The 23,284-nt window shown below is 39.6% G+C and overlaps 2 protein-coding genes across 2 annotated transcripts in view; one reads left to right on the top strand and one right to left on the bottom strand.

The window, feature by feature from the left end:
- The window catches only part of C2cd3 (C2 domain containing 3 centriole elongation regulator), a 94,109-nt gene extending 76,691 nt beyond the window's left edge, over window positions 1-17,418 (bottom strand). Inside the window, exons 1-4 of the mRNA XM_051192350.1 lie at window positions 17,158-17,418; window positions 14,549-14,818; window positions 9,774-9,931; window positions 146-369 (exon numbers count right to left, since the gene is read on the bottom strand). Coding sequence (XP_051048307.1) covers window positions 146-369; window positions 9,774-9,931; window positions 14,549-14,818; window positions 17,158-17,212 — 707 coding nt within the window. The 5' untranslated portion in view covers window positions 17,213-17,418. The remainder of the gene's footprint in view (window positions 1-145; window positions 370-9,773; window positions 9,932-14,548; window positions 14,819-17,157) is intronic.
- Window positions 17,419-17,668: 250 nt separating this feature from the next.
- Ppme1 (protein phosphatase methylesterase 1) overlaps window positions 17,669-23,284 on the top strand; it is a 47,493-nt gene continuing 41,877 nt past the window's right edge. The window contains exon 1 of the mRNA XM_051192343.1: window positions 17,669-17,937. Coding sequence (XP_051048300.1) covers window positions 17,837-17,937 — 101 coding nt within the window. The 5' untranslated portion in view covers window positions 17,669-17,836. The remainder of the gene's footprint in view (window positions 17,938-23,284) is intronic.

Below are 23,284 nucleotides of genomic sequence, written 5' to 3'. Positions count from 1 at the left end.
CAGGAATTGTGTCTTGTTTATTTCTGTGCCAGTGTCAGGTGTCCAACTAGGCCAGCAGTAGGTGCTTAAGAGCAATCTGCTGAATGAATGACCGTGTTTCTCTGTTCCAGTTTTGAATCTACCACAAACGACACGTGAGCATTACCTTGGTGTGGTTGACCTGCTGCTGTTGCCTGCTAATTCTCTTCCATCAGTTTTGATGGTAGGTGCCCCATAAGACTTTGATGGAATCATAGACTGAGTGTTACTGGATTCAGTATTCTCTCTGAGTCCTTGCTCAGATAAAAGCACATTTTCTGTCATGTCAGTGGTAGGAAGAGGCTTGTAGCTGTCGTAAGTTTCTGACAGAGGCTCCAGGGCAAGTGAGACCTGAAAGAGCATGAAACAAAACAAATTTTCTTCAGCTTCCAGAAACTAATTGTAAGAAATCCCTGCCTGACAGGAGTTATTGCCTATCCATTCCTCATAAGAGTAGGTGTAGCTTTCTTCCTACTTCAAAAATCTCTCTCACTATACCCTCAGGACTCCTTCATCCCTTGAAGTGCCCTATATTCACTGCTTTGCACCTTTGTTTATTCCAGCCTTGATTCCCTATGTCTAGGTAAAGATGTCAAGGACATTGCCTTCTTGTGATTCTCTTTACTCTGTCTACCCACCAATATAATTATGGAATACTCTACTCTAGGCCAGGAATGTGCTGTATTCCTCATTCAGACCTCTTCAGTGATGACACAACTCTGTCAGGAATTTATATTATCATAACTGTAAAATTAAGGGAAAAAAAAGCAGAGGCCCAGATGTGGTGGTGCATGACTAATGCCAGCACTTAAGAGGGCAAAAGCAGGAGAATTACAATTCCCAAGCCAGTCTAGGCTAGCTGTAGAGAGCCTATCTACAGGAAAAGTCAAGGTTTGGAGAATGTATCTGGAGACTATATCACACTAATATATTATAAATCCCTTGAGGGCACAAACCACATTTTAGTTTTCTCTAGACTGATTAACACAGAATCATGCATGGTTCTGACATCCAACATGTCTCAGGTTCTGATAAAGGGATGACATGGCATCTGCTCACTTTCTTACTGTTTATTGCCTGGCACATAAAAGTCCCTACTGTCATTCAGGACATAAAATGTGGAAAACAGTGAGAGGAGAAACTAAGTTTCTGCTGGCTGAGACAAACTCTTGAGTGGAACCCAGCTCTGTGGGAGGCCAAGGCAGGAGGATGCTTGAAACTTGGACTTGGGGGACTTACACATCAAGACCTGATCTCAAAAGGAAAGACAAAATTCCCTATAATCTCACTTCTGTGAGCTGAAGTATACTATTAAAAATATTCTTCAGAGCCAGGCATTGGTGGTGCAAGCCTTTAGTCCCAGCACTCAGGAGGCAGAGGCAGGTGGATCTCTATTAGTTTGAAGTCACATGGTCTACTGAGCGAGTTCCAGGACAGGCTCCAAAGCAATACAGAGAAACCCTGTTTCAAAAAGCAAAAAACAAAACACAAACAAACAAACAAAAAAAAGGGTTCAGTGGGGAAAGGCACTTGCTGGGCAAGCCTGGAACCCATGTAGAGGTAGAAGGAGAAATATGATTCAATAACTCTCAACAGTGGTCTTCTGATCTAGACAGACAGACACACAGACAGACAGACAGACACACACACACACACTTTCTCTATCCCCATGTCTTTCTCCTAAGAATTTAGAAAAGGTTATCCAGTCCTCTGAAAAGCCCAACTGAGAAAAACATAATGGGGGAATGATGACCTAACACACACACACACACACACACACACACACAAGTTTTTCAGATATCTTTGAAAAGATCAATGAATATTTTGTGTAAAGAAAATGCCAACCCATAAACTCAGAAAAACCTAGATCTTAACTGAGCATTCTGACCATGAACCAAGAACTAAAACCCTTAAAATCTGCTCATTATCAAGACTTTCCTACAAGACAAACAGCAGGAGTGCAGAGAGATGAATACTGTGTGCAGTGATCACGGCACTGGTGCCACCCACAATCCTGGCTGCCCAGTTATCACTTACCAAAGACTGCCACTGTATTTTATGAGTATAGGAGGCACTGGAGTCAAAGTATACCTCTGCCCTAAATTTGGGCCAGTTGATTGGCTGGTGAGACTTGTTTTTCCCTAAGCAGGTTTGGTTTGAAGCAGTAATATCCAATTTAGATACCTGCCTGCTGTGACTTCCAATAGTGGAGAAAGGGTCAGAGAGAGAGCTAGCATTATCTGTAGCCTTACAATCAAACTCATGGCTGACCTAACTCATCTGTTAATACTTGTTGCAGCTCTATGCTAACTGCTAAAGTTCATGCATCTTACAGGGGATCTTAAATAATCTAAAAACCAAACATAACTGCTCAGGTAAGAATATGTACTGAGTGATGTGGGAACCCTAGGGAGATAGTCAAATTCAGGGAAGATGTGAGGAAGGAATGCAGAGATAGCTTCCAGAAGCAGAACATAAATGACTAAGCAGAAAATACCAGGCATGAAGCCAGATGAAGCTGAGTGGGGCTGAGGTAAATAAAACATTGCAGAGTAAGGAAAAACATCTAACTTTGGATGTATAAAACAGATTAACCAATCAACTGGTTACCCACTGGGCTTTCCTCCTAAGCCCTCTGATTCTCAGTGTCCTTAATGCAGTCCTGCATTCATCTGTACCTTCACTCCTGCCCATCTCACTATCCCCTCCCCAATTATGTTCTCTGTGTTCGCCTCTCTGCCAGTGTCTCTATCGGCTTGCCTGTCTCCCATGCTGAAAGCTGAATCTGGGTCCTCATGCATGCTAAGTACATGCTATTCCCAATCAGATTTTCTATTACACAAACTATTTTACCTTTTTTTAAACATTCAATTTCTTTTTTATTCACTCACTCACTCATTCATTTATTCATTTTTTGATTTTGTATAGTGTTCTGTCTGCATGTATGCCTGCAGGATAGAAGAGGGCACCAGATCTCATTACAGATCATTTTGAGCCACCATGTGGTTGCTGAGAATTGAACTAAGGACCTCTGGAAGAGCAGCCTATGGTCTTAACTGTTAAGCCATCTCTCCAGCCCCAACTATTTTAGTTTTTAAACTGGAGATATCTCCCTTAAAATGTCTTCATGTCCCCCAAGTTTTCGACAATGAAAACAATTTTTATTTGTTAGGATTAGGGAACTAACAGTATTTGTCTCTGCTGTTGTTCTATCTCCAGACCACATTCTGCCATTTAAATATGTCACCCTCTCCTGAAGCCCACACCGTCCACATATACCATAAATATGCCATATGGGTCTCCCATGTATAACAGAGCAATGCTCAGGATGCTCATCTGCCTTCTAGCAATGACTCAGGGTTTCTTTGGTACTAAGTTGCCTACAGTTTTCTACTTATATCTGTGGCATCTAATGTAGAACCTTCAGAATTACACTAGGCAAAATAGCATTTAAACAATGATTAAGCAATGGTTTAAAAATTATATTTCTTATACAAATTTGTATCTCTGGCTTCTCTTGGAAAAATAAGAAGACCCAGCAATGCTGAGTCTCCATTTTTATGTGGCAAAAATGGACTAGAATAGATCAGTGATTTGGTCAGGATATGTACCCAGTTACAAATTTCCTAGCACATCCTGATGTGAAACAGAGTGACAACTACCCTTTGACTCTCTGTTGTTACACCTGGGGCTATCAGTTAGTTTTGTTTTGTTTTTTAGTTTCCTTATAGTAAAACAACAATTTTATAACTATAATTTCATGTATGTATATTATACACACACACACACACACAGACACGTCTGCCATAATCAAGAAAGGGAACAGTTCCATCATCTCAAATTAATTCCCTTGTGTAGTTATGTATCCTTTTGTAGTTATGCCCTCCTTACTGTCAATCCCCACTTATGATGGGTTTTAAGACTCTCCTATAAATGCCATCATCAAGTAAAGAAGCTTTGCAGAGTCTTCACTATGGTGCTGCAAGAGTTTATGCTTTTTACTGGCTAGCATACCAGTGGGTGCCCACACCTTTAATCCCAGCAGGCACACTAGTTAGCCATAGAGGCTGGGTGGTAGTGGTGCACGCCTTTAATCCCAGCACTAGAGAGGAATATAAAACAGAAGCTCAAAGTCTCAGTCTGCATTCAGTCTGCAGTCTTTGGCATTCAGTCTCCAGCCATGCTGAGGACAGGATCGCCTCAGTCTTGGTAGAGGTAAGAGCTAGTGGTTGGCTGCTTTGCTTTTCTAATGTTCAGCTTGAATCCCAATATCTGTCTCTGGTTTTTTATTATTTGTACTATAGACATGCTTCATTATGAAAGAGTAATATATGGACAAAATGTGATGTCAAAACCATTATGCCAATAACATTATGAAACAAACTACAGCCATTCTGTAGAAAAGGTGCCTGATGAAAATGGGATAGAGAACTGAAATTTAAGGAGATTAAAAAAAAAAAAAAAAACTGAAATGAAATAAGGGCAGTTCCAAAGCAAGAAGTCATATAAACAGATAAGCAAGAAAGAACCAAAGCCTGTTGAGGATGGTAAATTTTTTAAAAGGACTCCTACCAAATGCAGCAGGATTTGTATGTAATAAACACTATTTACATATGTAAATATATCTAGTAAGTATAGTAATGTTACATGTGCCCATAAGAATGCATCCCCAAACTGACTCAGGCCCCCCTGATTATGGGTCTCAGCCAGAAGGACTGAGCAGTCTAAGAGACCTCAGACAGTGGAGCCAGGATATATCCCTGGTGCACAAAAGAACTTTGCGAACATATCCCCCATGAAGGGATAACTGCCTTAATCTAGAGACAGGAGAGAAGCCCTAGTCCCTACTTCACAGGACCTGTCAGATCTACATGACCCCAACTGGATGGCATTCCCCTACATATGGAATTGGGGTGGGGGGATGGGAGAGGAGGGTGTTTAGAGTGCATGTGAGAGGGCAGAGAGGGTAAAAAGGGAGGGAAGGAGGGAGGGCTAGGGGAAGAGGGAGCAAGGGAGGGAGGGAGGGAGAGGGAACTGGGATAGACATGTAAAATAATATATTAAACTAAAAAAAAAAAAAAATGCTTTGACTCCAAAATTTAAGTTGAAGGACAAGTTACTGGGGAAAAGGATTTCTATTTTTGTTTCCACAGAAAATGAAAAGCTGTGGATTCCTTCCAGACTAATGTGGTTTGATCACGCCAGACCTCCTGAAACAGAGTACCAGGTGATCCTACATTCAAAACAGCTGGACAAAACAGCCCTACAGACTACAGCCATGATATCTGAATCTTCTTCGAATCCCCCAAGACAGCGCCCCTTACCAGCAGGAAGTAGTTTGGAAAGAACGACGCCCAAATTCCCAAATATTGTGTATAAATGTTTGTTTTCATTTAATTGGACTGTTATATAAAATTAAATAAAATTAAAAAAAAAAAAAAAAAAAGAATGCATCCCCAAACCTGGTGGTGGTGGTGCATGCCTTTAATCCCAGCACACAGGAAGCAGAGGCAGATGGATTTCTGTGAGTTCAAGGCCAGCCTGCCTATTGCTTTGAACATACCAGGGCCCTACAATATTTTAGGCTTTGTCACATATTTTTCTTTTATATTAAAGATATAAGAAGTCTTTGTAGCTCCAACACTAAATAGGAACCATTGGGCATTATGCTAGCCCTTTTCTGCCGTAACTAAACTTCTCAGTCCTGTTATTCACTGTGCTTAGCACCTCTCAAATGCATGTGGTTTGTTGTTGGCTAGCCTAGCACAGTGTTTCTTCTCATTTATGCTGGCAACAATGCTTTAAAGCCATTTACAAATGGGGTACTGAAGCTCAGCAATTATAAATGGTAGCTGGCAACATGAAAATTACTATGGTAACTAAGTTCTCTCATTGTCCACATCTAGTTGCTTGTGATTGAGCATGTGTGTACATGTGTGTCTAGGCACAACTGCCTATGTGGCAGCAATGTGGAGGCTAAGACTGATGTCTTCCTCAATCACTTCTGAGATCCAATCACTAAACCTGGTGCTCTCCATTTTAGCTAAGACTGGCTGGGATCTGCCTGACTCGCCATCCCAATCCTGGGGCTATAGGTGTATACAGCCATGTCTGGCTTTTTACATGGGTTCTGGGAATCCAAACTCAAGTCCTCATGCTTGCACAGCAAGCACTTTATTGAGCTATCTCTCCAGTGGTGTATTTTCTGTCACACTACACCCTTCCTTCACTGTTGCTTATCTGGGAAAAAAGTCATTCGTGGCACACACCTTTAATCCCAGCACTTGGGAGGCAGAGACAGGTGGATCTTTGTGAGTTTGAGGCCAGCCTGGTATACAGAGCAAGTTCCAGGACAGGTTCCAATGCTACACAGAGAAACTGTCTCAACCCTCCTGCCAAAAAAAACCCCAAAACAAACAAACAAACAACAAAAAACTCCCACAACAAAACAACAACCCCCCCAAAAAACAAAAAAAAACAAACAAACAAACAAAAAAAAAAAAACCCACCAGCAAGTACTTTTAACCACCAAGCCATATTTCCAGCCCTGGAAAAAAAGGAGATTTTAACTGTTGCTTCTACTTCACTGTAGTTGCTCCTTATTTCCAAACTCCTTATCTTTCAGAATCTGACTTTTGTCTTAATCTTCTATTAAAAAACAATTCAAGGGGCTGAAGAGATGCTCTTATAGAGCTGCTCTTATAGAGGTCCTGGGTTCAATTCCCATGGCAGTTCACAAGTGTCTGTAACTCCAGTTATAGGAGATCTGACACGTTCACACAGACAAAACACCAATGCACATAAGAAGTTTTTTTTTTTTTTTAATTTAAACCCAATGACTTTTAAATTTAAAAATACAAATTTTATTACATAAATTACATTTAAATATGGTCAAAAAATAGTACAGCTACTTTGGAAAACTCTGGTAGTTCCTCAAAAAGTTAAACAGAGTGCCATATCACCCACCAATTTTACGCCTACTTATGTGCCCAAGGGAACTGAAAGCACATGTTCACAAAAGAACTTAAATGGAGATGTTCACAAAAGCTAAAAAAGTCCAAATGCCCACTAATGGAAAAACAGAAACAAAATGGTGCCTATCTATACAATTGAATGTTTCACTCACAAAAAGGAATATATGCCATGACATATTTAAATCTTAAGAACATATGCTAAGTGAAAGGAGCCAGTTTCAAAAGAGTACACAATATTCTATACATTTGAAATGTCAGGAATAGGAGATATATAAGGACAGAAAGTAGACTGATATGCCAGGGGTTGGGGATGGGGATCATGGTAGAGTCGCTGATAATGAGTACAGTATCAGGTGTTAGAATGAAAGAAATGTCCTGAAATTAGAAAGTAGTAAAGCTTGTGTAATCTAGTGACTACACTCAAAAAACAAAACAAAGCAAAAACCGAACTGTACTTTAAAAGGGTGGATTTCATATTTTCAAATTATATCCTGATCATAAAAAAAAAAAAAACAAACAAACCCAACACCATAAAAGGCCATGTAGACTCCTATATTCCTACAGCTATTATCATTCCTTATTTTTTCTTAGGCATCAATCATATGCATAAATGTAGCACCATCTTAATTTTCTCTTGTAATCACCAAACTACAATTAATTCTGTTGAACAATCTGTTTTCATTTCTCTAGTACTGAAAAGACAATGCCATAACTAACCCCAAGGATGCAGAGCTTTCTCTTCTTTTGGGAGTATTTCCGCAAGACTGAAGTAATGAATCTGAGTGCCTTTATAGCTTTTGAAACAAAATTTAGCATCTTGCAGGCCTGTTACAAAATCCTACACTAGCAGAAACACATGAATAAACAAGCCTGCCTCACTTCACCATTCAGTCATCAATGGAAGGTAGCATTACTTTCTAAATGAACATGACATAAATACAGTGACAAACCCTTGAGCTCTTTCATTTAGCTGCAGGTATTTCAGAGTTGCTATTCCGTTACACTGACATAGTGACGTGTGCTTCCGTGGTACATTCTTATAACTGGTAATGTTAGCGTTCTTTCTCTACTTTTTCTTGGTTTCTTTTCCTATTTATTTTATTTTCTGTATTAACTTTAGGGTAAATTTGGCAAGGTGTAAAACCAATTGAATTTTTTATACTTTTGTCTGCATTTATTTTATGCTGAATTTTATTCCTGTGCCTTAAGTTTTTGTTTCTTCAGCTTCTTATGGGATATATATATATATATATATATATTTTTTTTTTTTTTTTTTCTCTTCTCTTCTGGCTTTGGAACAATTTGTTCCTTTACAGTGAGGATCATCTGGATGTGGCCAGGGAACACATGTATGGGTTAATCTGGCCATGAGCTCTGTAAGTTTGTTGGCATCTTAGGTGCTTTGTTCACTGGATGTGTTCATGGACCAGAGGATCTACATCTAAATCTAAGTTCGGCATGACTCTGCATTCTTAAGCATGTGCAGCAAACACTCAGCACTCTATTTGGGCCACTGACCCTGTGTCCAGCCCCACCATTTGGCCTGGGCACCCCTGCCAACTCCACCATTATAAGGGGGAACAGCACATACTGCTTCTTTAAAGTGACATCTTTCAGATAGTTGGTGACTTTTTGGACATGCATACCCTTGATGGCCTGAGCAATTTGTTCTTAAAGTGAACATGAAGATTTGAATCTTGTGATTTGTATGTTTTTTTTAAAGGGCTTTCTGGATCAAAAGAGTAGTGAACCAACTTCACAGGTCACCTCAGGCCCACCTCAGGCTGCTTACAGGAAGAAGTGTGAGGGCTTCTGGGAGAATACAACAATCACTTGGTATTTGTAAAATATGAATGTTAAGTGTTCATTCCAAAGCTCTAACTGAGTCCCCTGAAAAAGGAAATCATGTGTTCTTCACAGAACCCTCCCATATCTACAGTATGGCATACTGTGTTCTAGAAAACTGCATGAGAGAACCGTGTCTCATGTCTGTTTAGTGGCACATAAAAGTGCATAAAAAATACAAATTGGATCAATGAGTGACAATATTAAAGATAGCACTTACATGAATCAAACAAAGGCTTCTGGGCACTATATCAGGAATTGGGGGAGAACAAAGGAAGAAAATATAGTCTCTTAGGGAGTCTAGACTCTCAATGGGGATCCCAGCAAACAGTTCTGGTTACTACAACAACAACGACACAATTAATGCTCCTATGAACTCAATACAGTGTAAAGAATAGCACAGCAGGCAGTGGGGAACCTCCTGATGTTGGGTTTAGAGGAGGGGGAAACAAAGACAGGTGCAGTCTTGGGTAAAGAATGAATAAGGCACAGGTGGGATTTTGTATGAGACATGGGAATCACAGACCTATCCATTCTAGAAGACTCAACTTCTGTGCCCAGATTTCATTTTTTGCAGCTGTCACTGGCTGGTCAGACATGAAATGTCCCCCATAGGTTCCTGCATTTGAACCCTTGGTCCCCAGCTGGTGAGGCTGTTTGGGAAAGTTGTGGAACCTTCATGTGGAGCCTCGCTAACAGAAGTGAGGCATGGGGTGGGGCTTGGGGTTTATAGGCTCCTGTCCTATCTTTGCTTTCTGATCTTCCCAAATGTGAGCAAGCAGCCTCAAGCTCCTCCTGCTGCCATGGCTGTCCTACAAGTGATTGTACCCTCAAATCAGGAATCAAAATAAGCCCTTATGTTGCTTCATATCAGGTATTTGGTCACAGTAATGAGAAAAATGATAACAGTATAGTAAAGAATTAGGGTATTTTTACCTGAAGTTCTCCAAGTTTTTTAGATGCTGGTGAAACAATGGAAAAAAATCCATTGATTTGATGGGTTGGAGACAGCTGGGCGAGTCCACCGATCTGAACTTTGCCAACTGGCAGATGATCAAGTTTGGTGATGACTTCCAACACCAGCACAGCCATATCTAATCAGAAACAATTACAAAACATATTCAGATAGTTTCCACTATTTTGGTTTTTGAAAGTAGGTGAAAAGGTAGATGATGAAGAACTTTAAATTTGAAGCAAACCAGGCACTTACTTACTATACCATATGAAGAAGGAGGAGTGAGCATAACACCAAAAGAACAAGAGTTTTAGAGAGGAATGGTAAGTACTGTATATTAAAGGGGAATTATAGTAAATATTTAGTATATTAAGTACGTGGTAAGAAAAACAACTTTCATGGGCTGGGGAGGATGGTTTTGTAGGTAAACTGCTTGTCATGCAAGATCTGAGTCCAATCCCCAAAATCCACATAAAAATGTCAGGCAAGGTGGTGTGAACTTGCAATCCCAGCAGTAAGGAAGTGGAGACAGGTAGATAGATAGTTTGGACTTAGGGAAAGGACTGCTCTTGCATGATTATAGGGGTTGGTTTTGACAGCCCAGAAGCTAATTGCTTGTCCCTAAGTTATTTTTGGAATATTGGGATACTGAAAACACTTGAAACCAAGGCAAACAGAAATAAACACCTTAACTACATTCTATAATTTATCCCTCATCCCTTCAGGATCTTAATTCATAGAAAGAGAATAACATGTACACAAATGGAACCTAATATCATGTCAAGACAGTACAAATTCTGAATATTTTCTTATCAAAGCTGAGAAATGGTTCATTATTACTATTTGTTCAATATTTAAATGAAAAGTATGTAGGGCTTAAATGAGAAGATCCATGTGGGTTTTTCTTGGCTCTAATAGTCATAAGCTGTTTTGGTGGAACCATCTATAAAATAGGCATCTTAACATCTGTGTGGGGGAACCGAGGATACTGCATATAGATAACACAGGACAGTGTCTTCCCACGTAGCAGTTACTGAATGACTATTATATGACTTTAAACAAATTACTTAACACACCATAGCCCTTTTCCAGGCACTTATCTCAAAAAATTATATAAACTGATCAAAAGTACTCTGTAGGCTGTAAATGATAAACACATATGGAATAAGAGAAATGGACCAACATGTATTGGCTACTTACTAATAAGTAGATTCTTTCAGCCCCATTATTCTCTTTATAATTCATTTTTAAAAATTACATTTCTATTTACTTATTTTTGTGTTGTGCGTGAGTGTATCACAGAAAACTTGCAGGAGTTATTCTCTCCTCCCACTGTGTGGGGCCTGGAGTCATCAGGCTTGGGGGTAGGTGCTTTTAGGCACTGAGTAGCTTCATTAGCCTTTTTTGTCCCTGGAGCAGAGAACCAAACCCACGGCCTTGTGCCAAGTACTCTATCACTGAACTAAATCACCAACCCCTGGCTTTCTGTACAATTTTCTGATACAGGTGTTTCTAACTCTAAGTTGGGGGTTAAACAACATCAGAGAGGTCAGTAAGTCTTAAAGTCATCAAAATGGGCTAAAATTTAATTTTATCCAATTCTAAAGTTGACTATACCATGTTACTTACTATATATTGCTTAAAGGAGAAAATGTTTCATTCTTAACTGATATATGATCATTATCCTTTAGTTTTGCTATGCTATTATTCAGTATTATTCACATTACCAGTGTCATTCATTCAAACTGAACATTCTCTGATTAAATAGTGGTGAAGATAGAATGGTCCACTGCTATCTAAAGTATGCTTCAGAATGTTTATGGACACTAAGGGGTAAAGTAAAAGACATAAAAGAAATAATGAAGTGTTATCAAGCCTTCTTGTAAAACGGATGTTTCTGTCCTGCCAGCAACTCTCAGATAAACACACTGAGACTTAACATTACCTATAAATGCTCAGCCAATAGCTCAGGCTTATTACTACCTACCTCTTACAATTTAACTCATTTTCCATTAATCCATGTGCTGCCCTGAGGCTCATGGCCTTTATCTCAATCCCATTTTGTGTGTCTGATTCTTTCCATCTGGCTGGCCTCTCTTCTCTCTGTCCTCCTTCTAATCATTCTGAGTTTGGTTGCCCTGCCTAGTCTTCCTGCCTGGCTACTGACCGATCAGCGTTTTATTAAACCGATTTGAATGACAAATTTTTATTGTGTACAAGAGGGTTACTCCACAGCACCTTCGATCCTTAAAAAACTCTTTATGTATGGGAGCTTGCCAGCATATATGTCTATGCACAAGTTTTGTGCCTGTTATTCCTTGGAGGCCAGAAGGCCTTGGATCCCCTTGAACTGGAGGTACAGCCAGTTGACAGCTGCCATGGGAGTGCAGGTCTTCTGGAAGAGCAGACAGTACTTTTAACCTCTGAGTCGTCTGCAGCTCCAAGCTCTTTACCTTTTGAGGTAGCATAATATTAGTGATCCTGGAGCCACAAGTAGTCCTAAAATTAGAGCTAGAGTTATATTGACCTTGGATTAATCAGTTTTAATTCTTTGAACAACGAACCTACCATCTAGAAAATGAATCTCATACCCACAGCAAATTGATAGGGCTTCATGTATGCATTCTAGGATTCTCTGAGGCTTCAACTTAATCCTTCCACTGTGTTTTCACTTTCCTTCAATAAGAAGGCTTTTAAAGCACTATATCTACAATGTTTAGCAACTGCATTAAATCTTTTCAGAGAAAGATAAAGCAGGATTAAAGGAGTGACAAAGCAATAATCTCACTCCGTTATAGGATTGCTTTCATAAGATAACAGACTTGGATGTATTTCATAAACTATAAAAGACACTATGGATCCCTATGTTTTTGCTTTATCTGAACTCATTGTTTTGCCATTTCCTGTCACCCTGAACTCTTTTTTTCCATGCCAATCTATAAACTACTCATTAGCTTACCTTTTGCTTCTTAAGTGTGGTATGCAAGGAAGGGGTACAGAACAGAGAAAGGGTCACAGAAAAGAACAATAGCACAAATGCCCACACATAGATTCAGAAATAGTCATAGTTTCCCCAAGTTTTCAGTTACAGTAGACATTCACATGAAGGAATTATACACCTCTTGGCTCCTCATTTTCCTTCCTTTTTGTCTACTTCATTACTTATTTGTTGGAGGGTAGACTGCCACAGTGCACAAGTGGCAAGCAGAAGACCGCTTGTGGGAGTCACTTTTCTTCCTCTACTACGTGGGACCTTTGACTCAAATTCTGGTGCTCAGGTTCTGTGGCAAGTGTCTTTGCCCTCTGAGCCATTTCACTGGCCCATCATGGCTCTCTCTTTTCTAGAAAACATATCATGGTTATGTTGACAGCTGGCTCCTCCCTTACAAGGTTCACCTCATCTGTGTCCTATTCAAACACCACCTTTCTCATGTTTTCTTTTCTAACTAGAAAATGAAATTTGGGTATGGACATATTATTTTGTGTTAGGCTCCTTCAAATTACTGGAAAGAAAATTAAAGTCTAGAAAGATGAAATGTCTTGTTCACTATAACATAGAAAGAGTAAAGAGCAGAAGTAAGCTTCTGGTTTCCTAATAACTTACACGATTGCCCTTTATTGACAACCTAGAAGAGTCACAATTCTCTGTGTAAGGAGTAACTGTATATTTACTCACTGGCATCAATCACTACCTGGCATCACTCATTAATGCTTCCTGCCAGATCTTCTTTTTTCAACTAATCTTTACATGATTTCTTGGTAGACACAATGCTATAAACTTCATCCCCCAGTTCCTCAAATAATATCTGTGTAGGCCTTACACCTACAATGCAGCAGATATTGGACTGGTCACTTTATATTTTCCCAATCAAGTTCCATGATAATTCCTAATGGGAACATACTATTCTCCCCACAACAGGAAATTGGGACTCTATATTTTTGAGAAACCTAGCCTGGCTGTAGTGGTTTATATCTTTAATCCCAGCACTTGGGAGAAAGAGTCAGGCAGATCTCTGAGTTCAAGGCCAGCCTGGTTTACAGAGTGAGATCCACGAGAGCCAGGGCTACACAGAGAAACCCTGTCTCAAATAACTAAAAACAAAACAAAAAACCAAAACCAAAACCAAATTCCAAACCTAAACCAAGCCCAAACAAAAAACTCCTAGCATCACACAACAATCCAGGTCTGAATGCAGAGTACAAACTTAACTGTCTAGACTTCAAATCTGAGTTCTTTCATTTCAACAGGGTTGCTTCTTCATGAAAATACCTAGATGGTCAAAGGGTAGCTATTTGATCTCACTTTATAGCAGAGGAAATAGGTTAAGAAATGTGAAGGTATTTTCCCTCAATCCTATAGTTTTTAACATCAACTTAAATGTTCAGATGGGGTATAGTTATCTCACAGGATGTACAAATAAATGTATGACTATTGATTCCTGTATAAAAAGACACCTTTTTTTTTTTTCTTACTGACCTGCTAACCCTTCTCATTTGAGGATTTAAGTTTTACAAATAAATACCACTTACATTTAAATTTATCATCTTTCTGACACCTGATAAGATTCAAAGTTAGTATTATGAACCCAGCACTAAAAAATAGTGGCAAAATCTAAAGATATTAGTCTTTGTCCTTGACTGTATGGTCTTGGCAGAAGAGACAGTTTAAAGATAACCTTTACTGAAATAACAGAATGCTGACAGCATGAAGGTTTCATATTAGGCTTGCAGTTAAGACGACAAAACAAAAGCATACCTGTTAGATACGATGTAAACTGCTTTGGACCACAGCGAATAGCATAACGGGTAGTTGTTCTCACAGCTTTTGGTTCAGTTTGTAATGCATCCCTGGGACAAAAGAGGGTTCCATCTGATGTTTCTCCCCACCATCTTACTCGGACATGTACAGAAGTGGGAGGCTTTGCAATTTTCCATACGACTTTATTAATAGTAAGTTTGAGAAAGCAGCGTAACTGCCCTTCTACAAGAGGTGGCAGGCTTGTCGATGGTGAAATGTCACTTAAACCTATGGAGGAATGCAACAAACTGAGTTAAGATTTTTTTGTTTCTGTTTTTGTTGTTGTTTGTTTGTTTGTTTTGAGACAGGATCTTATTAGATAGTCCTGGCTTGTCTGGAACTCACTTAAGTAGACAAGGCTGGCCTCAAACTCACAGAGTTTGAGAGCTGGGATAAAGTGAAAGACCTAAAAAGTAATATTAATGATGGACTAACCTGGAAACCAATATCTGTTCCTTGGAATTTGCTAGCTTCCTCTCACAAGGCCCTGAGATAAGAATAATTCACACTGCCCCTCCTTTCCTGTGAGTCAACAGGTGGTAAATAGGGTCAAGAGATAGCTGTAACTCTGGTTTGCCGAGACAAGATTAATTAGCACACCTGAGGCCCTAAAGTCTGCTGACCCTAATAGCAGACCATCTGGCCTCCAAGGGTCACGTACTCAATGGACAGAGGGTCCCACCCCCTCCCTAAGCTTGTGGGGTTGCCTTTAAAAACACCTGGGCCCAGGGGAGGGGACTTCTCTCTAGCCTGCGTGCTGGAGGAGCCCATTTGCGCAAACGTTTCCTGTTCATTAAAGCCTCTTGCGTTTTGCAGCAACTGTACTGGACATTGAGTTCTTGGGGTATGGACCGAACCTGGAAGACTCCTCATTCTGAGGGTAAGGTGTGCACCACCACACCATAATATGCTTTTTGAATGAAAAATAAACAAAACTACTTAGCATCTACAGAGGTTTTTCCTACCTATTCTAATACTGAGAAGTAACTAGAAAAACAGGCCATAAAACATCCTACCTGGTCACTTATACGAGCTAGATAACAAGCGTATTTAGGTTGCATTCAGGTTATTCTAAGTAAGGAGCAGTCCCTGTAAGACATGTTAATCCAAACTTGCTTTAATTGAAAGATACTATTTGAAAAACTCAATTATTCAAGTGGACGGATGTTTAAATCTCAGTAGTTGAAAGTTTTGTTACATACTGCTGCAAATTCACAGTTAAGATGTATTATCTTTATTTCTTATTTTAAAACTGTCACTAAGCATGAAACAGTAGTTTTCCTGACACACAATTTAGTGTGAACCAACACAACTTAGAATTTCATCAAAGACCATCTTAATTGTCTTTTCTGTCAAGATCATACAATCAAGAAGGGCAGAGCCTAACATCTTTAGATTTGCTGCTATTTTTTAGTTCTGGGTTCATAACATTTAATAACTTTGACTCTTACTGGATTCCAAAAAGATGATGAATCAAAATGTACATGAAACAATTAATTACAACCCTAGTTTTCCTTTCAGTCAGTACCTTTTCTGAAAGATTTAGAGAAGACTTAGAAAAATATTTGAGAGGCTATGGCAGGAAGATCTCAAGTTTAAGGCCAGCCTGGGGCCCACAGGGAGATTCTGTCTCAACAAACAAATAAAATAATTTATTTCTATCTCTCTGACTTTTTCCTTGGGAGTGATCATATGTCATAAGAAGAAAATACACTGAAATCTATCTGGTCAGGAATCAATAATAGTTCTTTCAACTAAAACATAATTTGTGCTGTGTATAGTGGAGAAAAGATCCACTACAAAGGGCTGAAATATAAAAGTATATGCATATGCCAAAATAAGGTCATCCTATAATTCCACTGCATTTTTACTTTGACTTTCTTGTCATCAGCCAATGCCCGTCTGGTTTGACACAGGGAACTCCAGCACTGGATATCTTTCCTCTCAGAACCTCCATCATTACTGGCAGGAAAGGCATTATTGATCTTTAGATAGCTTGCACAAGATTTTTCCCAGACTGGCTTCAGTTCAGTCCCTAACCCGATAGTCTAAGGTATCAATCATCACTATTCTCAACGGTGCTATCCTCATTGAAGAGACAATTATAATTTCAAAAGTCAGGGCTACCCAATCAGTTTCATGATCCGCCCTGCGTTTCTGGAGGTAACTGTTGTCACCGCGGCTAACAATCCCTATTCTGGTCAGTTTGGGTTACTGATTTAACGAGGTCCTATTCCACACACCCTTTCATCATCTCAGGCTCTTCAGGATAGCCTTTCCCCCTACTCCAAATCCTACTACCACACATACATTTGTCCTTGCCGTAAAAGATAGTTTTGTTGTTTGTATCTGTACCTATTAATCCTCACTCTGACTCATTTAACGAACCACGGGTTCTATTTCCTTCCCATTCTTTAGAAAAACAAAAACAAAACTCTCTTTTAACTTTGTAGTCCCCTGGATATTCTCTGTTCCGTCCTCTTTTGTTTTGTTTAACCGGAGCAGATAGAGGTCTCAGAATTCCTTTCGCCTTTTAATGCTTTCCTCAACCTTGGACAGATAGTTACCTCTCTTCTTGCGCCCACGGCCGCCCCCAGGCCCTTGGCCTTTCCGTTGTTTCATGCCGAGCCCGGGCCCTTCGTGACCAACTCAAAGCAGGTGCCAGCTCCTAAGCTGTGCGCTCCCGCCATCCCTTCCCAAGGCGCCTGTGTTCCCCGGCAACGGGCGCCGCTGGGAAGCCTGGGACGCAGGAAGAAGCAACTCTTTCTCCAACAGCTCCCGGAAAGCGGTGCCAAGGGAAAGCGCCAATATGCTTTCCGGCGAGTGAACTACAACACCCAAAATGCTTTGCTTCCCTACCTTTGCGAGGTTGCGCCAGGGCACTTGCAGCCGCGCAAGCGTAAAGTGATATACCAGTTGAGGACTTCATTATCCAGCATGCATTGCTTTCAGGAGGACTCCTTCTTCCGGCGAGGGTTGTCGAGTTCTCCGATAGGAGTCTGAGGGATCCGTAGACTTCGTTACCCAGTTTCCTTTGTGCGAAGGCTGTTGCGCACTTCCGGTGGAAGCGCTGAGGCGAGGGGGCGGGGTTTACTGATCTAGTGGGCGGTAGGCGGCGCTGCCGGTGTCTGGGTGCTGTCCAAAGGCTACTGGGCGTCGTTAGAGGAGTGTGCTGTGACCGGTTGTACTGCACGTATCGTGGGGACAGAGCTTCGGCCACTGTTGTCGACGTGCGGCCTCCCCTTGATGTCGGCCCTCGAAAAAAGCATGCACCTTGGACGCCTACCTTCTCGCCCTCCTCTGCCCGGCAGCGGGGGCAGTCAGAGCGGAGCTAAGATGCGGATGGGGTACGTGACTTGTACCTCTCTCCCAGGAGGCCAGGCCCAGGCCATTGGAGAATGGTGTCTGGGCGTTCAGGGTGCCAAGGGAAGGGATGCTGTGGATCGGAGGAAATGCTGGCGTTGGCCTGGAGATGTTTAGATGGAGTGGAAGGTAGATTTGGGGACTACGTGAGGCGTTAAGGGAATAGAAATTGGAGGACGGATAATATTGTTGGAAAGGTAGAGGAATAAGGACAAGGTTGAGAAAGATGAAAGGATAATTTAAAGGATGATGGGAAGTAACTTCAGAAGTGATAAGATTGGAGATAGAGTGAAACAGTGAGACGAGGAGAAATCTGCCATAGTTGAGGGCAATACAAAATGACTGAGAGAAAAGTTGAGGGAAATTGGTGGGTCAAGTAAGTTGTCCAGGAGTAAGAAGGCTTTCTCCTGGGGGAGGGGGTGTAGAAACTAAGGGGTAGAAGGTTCTAGAAAAAGTTTCCAGAAGTGTAAGAGTCTGGTTCAGAGAATAAAGGGTGAGCTAGAAAGCTTGAAGAATAGGCCTAAAGAAAGAGAACATGGGCAGGAGACTGTTAAAGGGAGTGAGCCAAGAGACAGGGAAATAAGTGAGGTTTGGTGAGGAAGACAGCTTAATTTGGAACAGTGACCATTGATACCCAGAGACTGAGAAATAACTAGGATTAGAATTGTTCAATGGAAGCACTGGGGAGGTAAAATCTGAGAAGCTTAAAAAGATTTGGGCAAGTGTTTGTTTTTCAAGCAAATGGGACCTGAGAGAAGCTATGTACAGGTTGTACAGGTGGAAAGATTTAGAATTACTGAAGCACTGGGAATAGCCATTTAACAATAAAATGTGGGGAAACTGTTCTGGAAGGGGAGGGATGTGTGTGTGTGTGTTTGTATGTATGTCTTCATGTGTGTGCGAGTGAACTAGACAAATGCCACATCACTGAGCTACACTCCCAACTTAACAGCCAAGTTGATAAGAGAAGCTTTGGAAATTTAGGTCCTTTCAAGCTTGTGCCAAATGGTAGGATGCTTGGCTGCTGGAGAAAGCCTGACAGTTGAACATACTAAAGAGAGTTGCTAGAAAGTAAAGAGAATTGAATAGTCACTGGATTATTTAAAGGATTACTGATTATAAAGAGAAAAGAGGTACATGTTGTATTTGGGATTAGAGAGAGAAGCTGGTAGAATTTCCTGGGGAAAGGATTACCAAAGAGATACATTCATTTCCAAAGAAGTAGTATGTCCAAGAACTGCTCAAAAGATAGCAAAAATAGATGTAGTACTGTGAAGGTTGATTATAGGAATGAAGAGGAAGAGAATTCTGCAAAGTAAAATGGGAGGCGTGGATGGAGGGGTGGTGAAAATGGTTGGAAAAATCAGAATCCAAGATAACTGTGATCTATAGTAGAAAAATGAAAAAAATCTTGACTGAAGATAGATTGATGAATGCATAATAGAAGGGAAAATGGAAGACTTGTTGCAAGATAAAGATTGGTCATAAAAAGACATAAAGATTAGAGAATCTGGAAGCTGACCTATACTATTATTTTGGAAAATTATCCTTAAAATTAATGTAATAATTATTTTTGATTTTTTTTTTTTTAGTTAATTGCTTTTTTCTTTCTTTCTTTTTTTTCTTTCTTTCTTCCTTTTTTTTTTTTTTTTTTTTTTTTTTTTTCCCTTGAGGCATGGTCTCACTGTATAACTAAGCCTAACTTTGAATTAATGATCCTATGGCCACACCTGGCTTAGTGGCTGTTTTTCCTAACTACAATTCCATCTTTCATTATACTGAAACTCATCTGTACAAATATATCTAAATGCTAATTTTAAAAAACAATTCTATATGCTTTGGGTAAGTTTAAGTAGACCTTGGCTCCTCACTTTATCAAAATAAATTTCTGAAAATGAAGAGTTGGAGAACAGTACCAAGAGAAAAATCTGTTCATTAAAAGATTATAGTTGCTGGTACTTTTTCTTTTTTATATTGATGCTTTTTTTTTTTTTTTTTTTTTTTTTTTTTTTGGGCGGGAGGTTTTTGAGACAGGGTTTCTCTGTAGCTTTGGAGTTTGCCCTGTAGAACACGCTGGCCTCAAATTCACAGAGATCTGCCCGCCTCTGCCTCCTGAGTTCTAGAGGTCTGTACAGTAGACTCAAAGGTAGAGGAAGTTATTTTAAAGTAAATATGGAAACCAAGACTCAAATATTCCTTCTACTAAGTAAGGTGCACTTAAAAGTTAATTGATGGGGCTCTGGGTAGTATGATTAGGTGTCTCAACAGATGTATTGATTTCATTCACGGTTATTACCCTGCTTATACCTAACTTGAGTTGTGTATGTTATCACTCTAGGATTCTTTTTTTCCTTAGTCCTGATTTGACATATCTCATTTCTGTCAGTTTCAAAGCATCCTTTTAAATTTCTCTTTCTACTTGCTTTTTACTTACCACTTCCTCCCTGCTTTGGTTTGATGGATCCAGGGTCTCACTGTGTAGCCCTGGCTGAGCCGGAACTCACTATGTAGACCAGGCTGATCTTGAACTTGAAGAATCCTCCTGCATTTGCTGCTGCCACCCCCCCCAAGCCCCCATAGTGCTGGGATTGTAGGCATTGATCATCACACCCACCTATTTTTTGTTTTGATTTTGTTTTTTTGCAACAGGGTCTCAGGCTGGTTCAAATTCTAGGCAGTTCTTTCCTAGTACTGGGATTAGAAGTGTTTACTATGACACTCTGCTTTCTTGCCTTATTTTTACTGAACTTTATGTACACTTGTTTATTCCAGTTTTATGAATTCCAAGCATATGAATTTTCTTGAGTTTCCATCATTTGGTTTTTCAAATTGTACTTAAAAATTTAAATATATTCATATATTAACACTTGATTTAAAAATGTTTTGCATTGTCACTGCAACTTTTTTTTTTGATTAATCTATTTACAACCCTACAAAATAGATTCCTTCCCCCCCCCCCCCATTTATGAGTAAGGGAATTTTGAACCAGATTGAAAATCACTTAATGTGTGGTAGAACTGACTTTAGCTGTTCGGATTCATTCCTTTTTCAAGTATACCAGTGCTGCTCTTGGGTAAGGCCTGAAATCCTGCTGGCATAATTTCTTAATAGATGCTCTTCGATGACACAATCATAGTTGTTTGAATCTATTGCAGCTTTGAAGCTACCCTAATTAGGATTGGGTCCTTTCTTGCCTTGCAACCGAGATATACTCAGGTGCATCTCTTAAGTACTTGTGTTTGAGTGCATACCATTACCAATGGAAAAGACTACAGGGTAGTAAAGCTGTTCATTATTCAACTTGTTTATGGTTTATCAATAGTTTTACTTTTAAAAATTTACATGGATGTGTGTGGGTATACATATGAATGCAGGTCCCTGTGGTGACAGAAGAGGGCATCAGATCCACTGGAACTGGAGTTACAAGTGGTTCTGGGCTACCCACCATGGATACTGGGATCTGAACTCAGGGAGTGCTCTTTATTGCTGAGCCATCTCTGCAGCCCCAATATTATTAAAAAACAAACAAGCCAAAACAAAACAAAAAACCCAAACACCTGTTTCTATAATGATTTAGCTGATATTCAGAAGTCATTGCTTTTTTTGTGTGTGTTCAATGAATTAAACGAAGGCAAAGTGGATGCTTAATTTGCTTTCTTCCCCCATGCCCACTCTTTCTTTTAGAGACTGTCTTGTAAACCCAATTCTTGTCACTCTGACAAAGCACTGGGGTTGCAGCTATGCACCATTTAACAGACGGCCATTTGCTTGTCAGAAAACAGCATTCAAATGCAGGACTCCACATTTTTTAGTTCATTGATCTTAGATCAAATAGTGTGGTGTTCAGAATAAGACTGATAAAGTCTAAGACCCAGCTTGAGCATTTATATCATTCAAGCCACTTGCCTTCTTAGAGTCTGTTTCCTTGTCTGAAACTGAAAGTACTTCTTTTGACTTTAGGCTTCTGTGAGAATGGGATAATACCTGAAAAACATACAAGGTTCCTGACCTATAGCTAGTAGATATACTTTGAGAACTGTGAGAAGAGCTTTTTATTTTGTGAAATAAATTTTGTGTCAGCTTTTTATTTTATTTGACATATTTTTCATTTCTTTTATATACCAACCACAGTTTCCCCTCCCTCCTCTCCTCCAGTTCCACCCCAACCCCCACCCCCATTCTGCCTTTCTGGTTTTCTGCTATAGTCACCAACTTCTGGTCTTTAGGTATGCTTTCACCTTTGGTAACTGAAACTTGGCTATTCAAGCTACTTTCCTCTCAAGCTGTATATTTATTCATTTTTGGTAGTCTCTCCTCAGACTTCTAAAATGTTAGTGATACCAGGTATCTTAGGAAGGTTTTAATTCAGCCGGAAGGAAAGAGGACTGAGAAATGATTTGCTGAAGTTTACAGATTGAGTTACTAAAAACCTAAATCCCTTGTTTATAGTTTGTTACTTTTTAAATTAAATTATATTATTATATTTAAATTATATATACATAAATAATATATACACATATATAATCTACTTTATATAAATTATATTAAAATAGATTTCATGTATTGTTTGCTTGTTTTTTGATGCAGGGTTTCTTTGTGTAGCCCTGGCTGTCCTAGAACTTGCTCTGTAGATAAGATTTTCCTCAAAATCAGAGATCCACCTGCTTCTGCCTCCTGAATGAAATTATATTTCCCAGAAGAAATTATATTTTAATAATACAGAATTCATACTTTTAATGTATGCAGTTTGGGCATGCTAGAGACCGTGGGTTTGATTCCTAGCACCACATGAATACATAAATGAAATTAATTGGTTGTATTCTGTCTACCAAGCTGCACAGTGATCACCGCTATTCTCAACTATTTTAATTGTGCACAGAGAAACTACTAGAGCTGCCACTCTTCTTCCAATCCCTGGTCACCACTAATTTACTTTTGCTTCTAGAATTTACACATTCTGGACATTTTGATCTGTAGTAACTAGGTTCTTTTTCACTTAGCACAGTGTTTGCAAGATACATCCATGTTGTTGCATGTGTCACTAATTAATTTCTTTCTATGACTCAATTTATTCTATGGTATAGATGAATATATACTCCTTTTTCAGTCAGTTGATGGACATTTGGATTATTTTACTTTATTACTCTTACTACTCTTATAATGGTGTCACAAATACCTACATACAGATATTTGTGTATGTTTATATTTATCCTTTGCAGATATCTAAGATTGGAATTGTCAGGTCATACGTAAATTAGATTGAACTATTTTTTTTTTCAAGACAGGGTTTCTCTGTAACTTTGGAGGCTGTCCTGGAACTTGCTCAGTAGA

Source organism: Phodopus roborovskii, unplaced genomic scaffold (genome assembly GCF_943737965.1).
Source record: "Phodopus roborovskii unplaced genomic scaffold, PHOROB, whole genome shotgun sequence".
Classification (NCBI taxonomy): Eukaryota; Metazoa; Chordata; class Mammalia; order Rodentia; family Cricetidae; genus Phodopus; species Phodopus roborovskii.
Note: the sequence above shows the minus strand (reverse complement) of the source record. Positions and strands in the feature narration are given on the sequence as shown.